The sequence below is a fragment of the Rhincodon typus genome, chromosome 1 (genome assembly GCF_021869965.1).
Source record: "Rhincodon typus isolate 14 chromosome 1, sRhiTyp1.1, whole genome shotgun sequence".
In the NCBI taxonomy this organism is placed as follows: domain Eukaryota; kingdom Metazoa; phylum Chordata; class Chondrichthyes; order Orectolobiformes; family Rhincodontidae; genus Rhincodon; species Rhincodon typus.
This window is the reverse complement of record NC_063332.1, coordinates 162,778,567-162,788,922: the sequence shown is the minus strand read 5'-3', so window position 1 is coordinate 162,788,922 and position 10,356 is coordinate 162,778,567. Positions and strand designations below refer to the sequence as shown.

At 42.8% G+C, this 10,356-nt stretch overlaps 1 protein-coding gene across 1 annotated transcript in view; it reads left to right on the top strand.

The window, feature by feature from the left end:
- Positions 1-10,356, top strand: part of LOC109918225 (thrombospondin type-1 domain-containing protein 4-like) — a 396,211-nt gene that overhangs the window by 345,768 nt on the left and 40,087 nt on the right. Inside the window, exon 8 of the mRNA XM_048610590.1 lies at positions 6,421-6,625. Coding sequence (XP_048466547.1) covers positions 6,421-6,625 — 205 coding nt within the window. The remainder of the gene's footprint in view (positions 1-6,420; positions 6,626-10,356) is intronic.

Genomic DNA, 10,356 nt, shown 5'->3' with positions numbered 1-10,356 from the left:
CTATCTCTGAATAGTGAAAGCTGTTGTCCAAGAGCAGAGGAAAGGAATAAACCAGGGAAAACAAAATGTATTAAGCGAAAGGGAACAAAAGGATTGAGATCACAGCCTGAAATTGTTGAGTTCCTTGTTGAGCCCAGAGTGCTTGTAATATGCAAAGTTGAAAGATGAGCTGCTGTTCCTTGAGCTTGTATCGAGCTTCATCAGAACATGGCAAGAGGCTAATTATAGCAGAGGAACCAGATTCAGAACTAAAATGAGTGGAGACCAAAAGCTCAGGATCACACACGATCTGAAAGGTGTTGTTCCACAAAGTGGTCAGCCAGCCTGCAATCCTTAATGGAGCAGTGAGTATAGAGGCAGCTAATTAGGAACCTAGCTCTGAGAATCTCTCTTTCCTGGTAAAGAAGTATAGGTGAAGACCTCCATCAGTCTCAATGTCAGTGTCCCAGAGCATGCAGGCAAAAATAATGGGGCTGTTTCTCCCTCCACAGATGTAGCCTGATCTGCTGAGCATATTCAGCATTTGATGCATTCGGAGAAATTTAGCAAATCTCCAAGCAATATTCCAAGATTCAGGACCAAAGCTACGATAATTAACGTCACTGAGTTGATACAATGCAGAAATGACTCGGAAAAGCATAAATTTCTGTAAAATTAAAAAATAAATTACTCCAATGGATTTATAAATAATATTGGTCTCAAGATAATGAAAGGTTGTAAATTACATCAAGAGAGCAGTCAAGCCAGTGTTGGTTGGAAGAAATTCCTGATGGTTGCTTTAAAATGAGGTGTTAACTTGTTTAAAATAAATGAGTTAACACCCGCTAAAATAGCAGAGATGATTTCCAGGCTAATCTGCTTATCAGTGCTTATTTCCTTATCCTTAAATCTACTTTCTTATGCTTTGCTGTATTCTAGGCTTTTGTGCAGTGAGAGTTCTGAAAATCACTTAAAATAAAGAGGAGACAGCTTCAGTAAGAGCCTGCACATGTGGTGTCGGCATTAACAGCTCCTTTCCTGTCTCTACACTTGTGGACAATAACAATCAGTTGCAGTGCACAACTCTGGACTCAACAGCTGCGCCAGCTGCACAGTACCATATCATGTCAATCCACGCAGCCAGAACCTGGGCCAGCAAGCAATGCTCCACTCACCACTACCTCTCCTGTCTGTGCAACTCTGTCCCTTGCACTCATACACTTTGCGCCGAATGGTGCCAACTCTAACTTGCCAAGATCAGTGTTAAAGTGGAGATAGTACTGGAACAACCTTTGTCTCTGTTAGTGGCATAGCTAAATAGCACAGAGCCTTGATGCCAAGTGTAAAGTTTAAATCAATGATACCATTCATTTGCATACTTGTCAAAAACGCCAACAAAGAAGAAAGGACTTGTAAATGCTGCTTTATAAACACAACCTCAGGCCATTCCAAAGCACTTTGCCAGTTGATGAAGTACTTTCCAAGTATAGCCACTGTTGTACTGAAAGGAAATATGTTGTTAATTTGCACACAGTCCCATTTGCAGAAATAGTCAATAATCAGTTCAGAGATAGTAGGAACTGCAGATGCTGGAAAATCTGAGATAACAAGGTGGAGAGCTGGATGAACACAGCAGGCCAAGCAGCATCAGAGGAGCAGGAAGGCTGACGTTTCGGGCCTAGACCCTTCATCAGAAATGATAAATTAGCAGAGAATTACAAAGATGAAATTGTAGTCAAGTTCCTATTTCTCTAAGACCTTTCTGAAACTTCAGAAGAACAAGTGTACATGAACAAAAGGCTAGCTAACGGATTGATTTTCCTGGCCCTAGCACTCCTGGACAATTTGTACAGGAGGCACACCGCTGAGGAAGTTTAGATGGAGAACCACAGCAGTAGGTTTCTGCCACTGGACTTCCTTACTGAGAATCTTAAGAGGCCTACGCCATTCACGTCAGAAACAAGCACAGGAAAGTATGTTGTAAGATATCTTCTCATTCATGTCTTTTCTGATGAAGGGTCTAGCCCGAAACGTCAGCCTTCCTGCCAATAATCAGTTCATTTGTTTTTCATGATACTGGTTGAAGGATAAACACACTTCTGCGCTCCTCTTACGAAAATGTTGTGGGATTTTAGAGTTTACAAGGAAGCCGTTTTAATCTCTGAACTGAACATACACACCTTCAACAGTGTGGCAACCCCTCTATACTGCAGCTTCAGTTGTGCTCAGATCTGTTGAGAAGGGTTTGACTTGGATAGAGTTTTTGATACTTTTCCATGAGGAGACTGTACCCATCATAGAGTCGTAAAGTTATACAGCACGAAAACAAACCCTTCAGTCCAACCCATCCATGCTGCCCAGCCATCCTACATTAGTCGAGTCCCATTTGCCAGCATTTGGCCCATATTCCTCTCAACCCTTCCCATTCACATACCCATCCAGATACCTTTCAAATGTCGTAATTGTACCAGCCTCCACTACTTCTTCTGGCAGCTCATTCCATACACCGGCCACCCTCTGTATGAAAAAGCTGCCTTAGGTCTCTTTTATATTTTCCCCTCTCACCTTAAACCCTTGCTCTCCAGTTTTGGACACCCCTACCATGGGAAAAAGACCTTGACTCTTTGCCCTATCCATGCCCCTCATGATTTTATAAACCTCTATAAGGTCACCTCACAGCCTCCGACGTTCCAGGGAAAACTACTCCAGCCTATTCAGCCTTTCCCTGTGGCTCAACCTCCAACCTCGGAAACATTCTTGTAAATCTTTTCTGCACCCTTTCAAGTTTAACAGGGAGACCAATATTGCATACAGTATTCCAAAAAATGGCCTAACCAATGTCCTGTACAGCCGTAGTATGACCTCCCAACTCCTATACTCAATGCACTGTCCAATAAAGACAAGCATACCAACACCTTCTTCACTATTCTATCTACCTGTGACTCCACTTCCAAGGAATTATGAACCTGCACTCCAAGGTCTGTTTGTTCAGCAACAGTCCCCAGGACCCTCCCATTAAGTGTATAAGTCCTGCCCTGGTTTGCCTTTCCAGAATGCATAACCTCATTTATCTAAATCAAACTCCATCTACCTTTCCTCAGTCCATTGGCTTATCTGATCAAGGTCCCGTTGTACTGTGAGATAACCTTCTTCACTGTACACTACACCACCAATTTTGGTGTCATCTGCAAACTTACTAACCATACTTCCTATGTTTACGTTCAAATCATTGATATAAATGCTGATAAGCAGTGGACCCAGCATCAATCCTTGCAGTACACCACTGGTCACAGGGCTCCAGTCCGAAAAACAACCCTCCACCACCACCCTCTGTCTCCTACCTTCAAGCCAATTTTGTATCCAAATGAGGCAAGAGCATTTTTTTACGTGTTTGCCACTCAAAAATAAAACAGCAAGAACTAGAAATCACTGGATTGCCAGAGATTTGAAGGTCAGATTTGCCAGGAGTTGGGGATCACATGACCCTTGAACTACACGTGAAATATTCTTTCTGCATTTTTAATATGAAATATGACATGGCAACAATTCATCAAACATTCACCGCAAGAGATTTTAAACTCTGCAGAAATACACACTGCAACAGTAAATCATAAGTAAACCTCTGAACTATGTAACAACAGTGGAGCTATTTTCCACTGAATAAATGGTTTGCACAGTTCCTTATGTTTAATGACAAGTCTTGTGTGTAGTTTGCTTGCCAACTACAGTTCTAACATAATGTTTTAACTTCAAGAAATGGCCTTAGTGATTGTAGTGTTACGACTGGCATATGGCACTGTAGAAGTAGGAAGTAAAATGTTTGTCTTGGTACATTTTACAAGGATTTCATATCATCAATGATTTTGACATGACACTTCTACTGCCAATAGCGTACACTCCCAACTCATGTACCTCCCTTGAGCATATGAAGTTGCATATGTGGCAAACAATTATCTTGATTATCATTAAAGGAATGCAGATTCAGATGTACAGCATAAGTTTAAATAAGGTTTATTTACCAGAGAATTACAAAGATGAAATTGTAGTCAAGTCTCTAGTCAAGTTCCTATTTCTCTAAGACCTTTCTGAAACTTCAGAAGAACAAGTGTACATGAACAAAAGGATAGCTAAAGAATTGATTTTCCTGGCCCTAGCTCTCCTGGACAATCTGTACAGGAGGCACAGCGCTGAGGAAGTTTAGATGGAGAACCACAGCAGTAGGTTTCTGCCACTGGACTTCCTTTCTGAGAATCTTAAGAGGCCTACGCCATTCACGTCAGAAACAAGCACAGGAAAGTATGTTGTAAGATATCTTCTCATTCATGTCTTTAGGGACCTCATGCAGAGGTTCAGCCTGGAGCCTTTCCCTTTTACTAGTTGGTGATACAAATTACTTCATCCCCTCCAAGTCCACTGAGTGGCCCGGATGTACTTTCCATGGGTTATGCTCTCCTGAGACCACCTCCAGATGACCCATGACCAGATTTCTTGCTTCAGCAATAGTCACAGATTGTGTTTGAGTTGATGGGTGTGATGCCTTATAATCCAAAATATAGATTGACTCTCATGGTAGCTAAAGGTTGAACTTACTTATTTTGTTTGTTACTCTTTGCCCGTTGTACTTCATTGCAACTGCAGCCTGTTCTGCCATCTTAACTTTCCATTATAGTAAAAGACATCTGGACAAACACTGTCAATACTGCCTGTCATCCTGATTGTTCCACCTTCAAAACCTTTGGCTCCCTCTGACAAGAAACAGGAGTTACGTACTTTTATTCATTAGTGCAAAGCCATTTATTGTGACAATATTGCCATTGTGTTGAATTAATTGCTTCGACCCCAGTGCACTTCCTAACATGGAGTGTTGTTTGTAAATAGCTAACTAATCTAGTATTTCTTCTAAAGCATATTTTAAAAGCAAGAAATAGAGCTAAAAAATGGCAGCTAATAGATCCAGGTGAGCGCTCGGACTCATGTTTATTCCCAGTCACCAGACCAAGATGGGCTGGTGCCAGGCTGCAGCCCTTTCACTGCCCATTCCCATACAATCCATCAGCCCTGGAGGTGGAATAACCTAGGCACACAATCTCAACATCCACTCACAGGTGCAACTCTCCCGTTCTCCATGCTTCTTTGTGACTGTACCAAGATGATCTGAGAGTGACTGAGCTCACGATAGGAGTGGCAAAGACATTATTTATTATCATTTATTAAAGTCATCATTTCCCTGGTACTTGTGTGACCCTCCTCCAGAAGCCAGTCCATTGATGAAAGCCCAGAGTGTTAGCAGTCTGGGTGTTAATGATAGAACTAGGAACAAGATGATTGTTGACCCTGGAACTGCACCTTGCTCCAATGCTACCTGCATGTTTTCAAATGCATGAAGCAAGGTCCCACACTTTGGGGATGTGGCCTTCCCTTTCTTATCAACACAACTCCTAACCACTTCAGTCAAGGACTGTAACTATCGAGCATAATGTTAAGGAACTCTACTTTTGAAGGTAGGACCCAACAGACTTGGGTGCACTACCTCTTCAGGAGCCTAGGAATCACCCTCTGTCTACTGCCTCCCCATAGTACCTGATCTCCCATGCTTTGCAAGTCCCCACATATGCTGTGCACTTATGTTACACCTGTCACAATGTTAGGATGTCTCAAAGCATTCCACAGCCACTGAGGTAATTTTGCAATATAGTATGTTTTGTAACACAAGAAATGGAGCACAATTTTGCCCATTACAGTATGAAAAGGACTTAGGTAATCTGTTTCTCATGATGTTGGCTGACAAATATTTGGCTGGGCCCTGGAGAAAATCACACTTCTTCTTCTAAATAATACTATGAAATGGAGAGGTCTCGTTTTAGCATCTCATCTGATAAACAGCAACAATATCAATTCTGCTCTTGATTTGCGTAAGGGAGCCAGCGTTTATTTCAGTCTGGGGTCTGGAATACCATGAAAGTCTCTTTCACCAAAATACCTAACCCTGGCACAATTAAACCAGAGGATGTCACTTCTCAAAGTTGTTCCCATTATACTTCAACAACAGCATTTTCTTCCTAACACCAAAACACGAGTGAAATATGGAAGCAAATGTTCATCAGAGAACTGATGGAGTAATATAAAATACTAAGTGAGGACAATTTCAATAAACTACAACTATCTCAATGACAAGATATAGGGAGAAAATGGTAACTGGTAAGTTTAGGACTGATGTTAGGAGGCATTTCATGCAAAGAATGGTTTCTGGTTTTGGAGAGTTGTGGCTAAAACTCTAGATTCATGAAGCGATTGTCAAACACTGAAGTGGAGAATCATAGAATTCAATAAAGAGATGAATTTGACAGCCTAAATGTCCTCAGTCATCTCTGTTTATTGTCATAGAATTGTATAAGATAGCGAACCGTACTAACGTTTTCACTTCACTCCTGTATTTTACAGAAAGTCGGTTGTGATGAGGTATTGGGCTCCAACAAAGTGATGGACAAATGTGGTGTTTGTGGCGGTAACAACACCACATGCAAAGTGATATCTGGAATCTTCAAGCAAACCATCATGTCGGTGGGGTATCACAAGATTCTTGAAATTCCTGAAGGAGCTACACGAATTAATGTCACCGAGATGACGAAAAGCAGAAATTATCTGGGTAAGTGCTAACTATCAGCCTACTAACTGGTGCACTCTCCATGGCAACGTCTACCAATCCTGGTGCACTTTCCAACCTATCAGAACACTCTTCTCATACAAGATAAAAATTATGATCACCTTTACAATGGTTATCTTGTGAATGTCATGATGGATAAAAGACATAAACCTTTCACAACTAATGTCTTATTCCAGCAGTATAGGTACAGCCCTGCTCTCTCCTTCGAGAGAGAGAGATGACTGGTGGTGGTTTAACCTGAGCATCACCATGCCTCAAGTGAGGGGACAGGTTGAGAAAGAGACTCCTTTGTGATAACCTCAGCCGGTATGAGAATTGAAACCACACTGTTAGGGATCACTCTGTAATGCAAACCAGCCATCCAGCCAACTGAGCCAACAGACCCCTTCCAGGGTGCTCAAGTACCAAGTTATTAAAAAATTCACTCAGCTGGGTATCTAGATAAAAAATGAGGACTTGGAAATTCGGTAAGACGTAAGTGAGACACACAGATCCTGTGACAGGAAATCACGAGGACCTGCATGGCCCAGAGTACTTAGCTTTTTTTAAAATTCTAATTTTGCCTCTATTTTCTGAACTTAAGAGTTTGGAAGGGTACATGTCCAGATAAGTTGCTAGGGTACATGCTTGGATGCCAAGTATTTCAGTCCTCGAGTAATTAAACTAGAAAATATTGAGTCCATGAAATCCAAGTCTGAATGTAAACAAATACCATGGATTTTCGGCTTAACTATCTGACTGCTGTAGATACTTTACACTATCTCTTTTAGCTGACGTGGGTATTATGACAGGAGAGGGTCCTTTTTAAATATACTTAATATAGCGCACTGATGTCAACTTTTTAGATAATTGTTGTTGAACTAAATGTCAGTTTTTACCCAATTGAGCAGCTATTTTGCAAATTGCTCCCTGCCTCCACACTGAACCTGAGAGGTTATTTTCTGAGCTCATGCCATCAACGAGAGAATTTGCCAGTTGGCTACCCATGTCAGGAAATCATGTCACTCTGCCAACAATTTCCAATTCAAAGTCACTCTTCACATGTAAGCAAGGTCACTAAAGTTTGAAGAATGAACAACACAGTTGAAATGGGCAAAGTAGATTTTAATAATAAGACAGGCAAACTTTAAGCTAAAACAAGGTCTAACTGAAGAAATTAAGGTGAGAAGAGGTGTTCAGGAAAATAGGGAAATCAAGACAAACCCATAAAGGGAATGAAATTAGTCTACGACGTTAATAGGAATTGAGTTCATAATGATTAGCAATGTATAATGTGACCAATTTTCTTACCTATTGACTTCAAACAAGGTCAAAGCAAGAAACCAAAGAACTACAGATGCTGGAAATCAGAAACAAAATCAGAAATTGGTGGAAGAGCTCAGCAGGCCTGGCAGCATCTGTGACGAGAGAGCCTAGTTAACATTTTGGGTCCAGTGGCCCTTCTTCAGAACAGGCAAACAGAATAGGCCCTTCTTCAAAACAAGCACTGTGTGTATTTGGAATTGTGTGAACAGGCATTGTGCAAAACAGCCACTGTGTAATACAGGTGCTGTGTCAATTGGGTATTGTGTGAATAAATATTATGTCACGTGAGAGTGTGAGGAAGGTGTCTGAGTGACTCATAAACAGCCATTAGTTATCTCCATATGCTACATTCTGTACTCTCCCTCTGTCACCTCCTGGATGGGTGTATTCATGGGTTGCACATATCTGGATCTGTGGAGCTCCTGCTTAACTATGTGCCAGTTTATTCTGAAAGAGGATTTGGAGGTGTTAGAATCTGACCTGTGGAAGGCACGTAAAGATATCTCTGGCAGTCTCACCTGTTGTCTGGAGTAAGAGAAAGAAGCTGTAGGTTGTGGGAAGAGTGAACGGCAATGGTGGTGGTAGGGGAAGGGGTAAAGAGTGAAAGTGAAAGAAGGATTTAACCTTGAAATGTGCTGCTCTGGTCAGAGGAGAGAAATGAAAAGTCAGGTGGCAAGGTTGAAGAAGAAGAAGAGAAATACAACACAGAAACAGGCCCTTCAGCCCTCCAAGCCTGTGCTGGTCATCATGCCCGGACTAAACTAAAAATCAAACCTTTTGCCCTTATTCGGTCCATATCCCCTTATTCCCTCCCTATTCATGTAACCATCCAAATGCCTCTTAAATGTCACCAACATGCCTGCTTCCACCACCTCTTCTGGCAGTGTGTTCCAGGCTCTTACAACTCTCTGTGTGAAAAACTTCCCTCACACATCTCCCTTAAACTTTCCCCCTGGGCACTATCAGCAACTCCACCTATCTTTGTTTCATCTGCAAACTTACTAATCAGATGAACCCACATTTTCCTCTAGATCATTTATATATACTACAAACAACAGAGGACCTAAGACTGACCCCTGTGGAACGCCACTAGTTACTGGTCTCCATTCTGAAAAACACCCTTCCACAGTTACCCTCTGTCTTCTATAACCAAGTCAATTTTGTATCCATTTAGCCAGCCCACCCCGAAACCCATGTGATTCTAGTTTATGTACCAATCTCCCATGCAGGACTTTATTAAAGCCTTACTGAAATCCATATAAACTACATCCACAGCCCTTCCTTCATCAATTATCTTTGTCACTTCTTCAAAAAATTCAATCAGGTTTGTGAGACATGACCGTCCCCATACAAAACCATGCTGCCTGTCACTAACTAGTCCATTTTATTACAAATGTGCATTTATCTTGTCCCTCAGTATCTTCTCCAAGAGCATCCCCACCACAGACATCAGGTTTACCGGCCTATAATTTCCTGGAATATCCACACTTCCTTTCTTAAACAAGAGAACAACATTGGCTAAGGGTCTAGGCCCAAAACATCAGCCTTCCTGCTCCTATGATGCTGCTTGGCCTGTTGTGTTCATCCAGCTCTACACCTTGTTATCTTAGCTAATCTACAGTTCTCTGGAACTTCGCCTGTGGTCAAAGAGGATGTGAAGATATCTGCTAATGCCCCAGCTATTTCTTCCCTTGCCTCTCGCAGTGACCTGGGATAGATCCCATCTGGCCCTGGGGACATGTCTACCTTAATGCAATTTAGGATACCCAAGACTTCCTCTTACAATATATTGACATTCTGCAGAGTATTCACACACTCATCCGTGACCTCAACAACAGTCATGTCCTTCTCCTTGGTGAATACCGATACAAAGTACAAAGTACATGGATAACTGCAACAGCAAGATGGCAGCAGGGTAAGTCGCTCCATTTGGAGTGCTTGCCAGTTCCCTTTCCTTTTCCTTTCTTTTTCCCTTCTTCTTCTCTCTCCTCTCTGCAGTAATTCTGTCCCCCCACCCCCTGCCCTTTTAATTACCTACTGAAGGTGTTGGGTCGCGACTGGGAACCGTGTGGCGGGAGCTGGACACACGGGCCGTGTCCTGCAGCGAGCATGGGTCGGAGTAACAGCAGCGCATCAAGAGTGCGCTGGTTCGGCGGTGAGAGCGGGGTCAGTGAGGCAGTGGGCAGTGAGTGCGGAGCTGGTTTGGCGGTGAGAATGGGGCCGGTGAGGCAGTGACGGTGAGAGCGGGGCCGGTGAGGCAGTGACGGTGAGAGCGGGGCCGGTGAGGCTGTGACGGTGAGAGCGGGGCCGGTGAGGCAGTGACGGTGAGAGCGGGGCCGGTGAGGCAGTGACGGTGAGAGCGGGGCCGGTGAGGCTGTGACGGTGAGAGTGGGGCCGGTGAGGCAGTG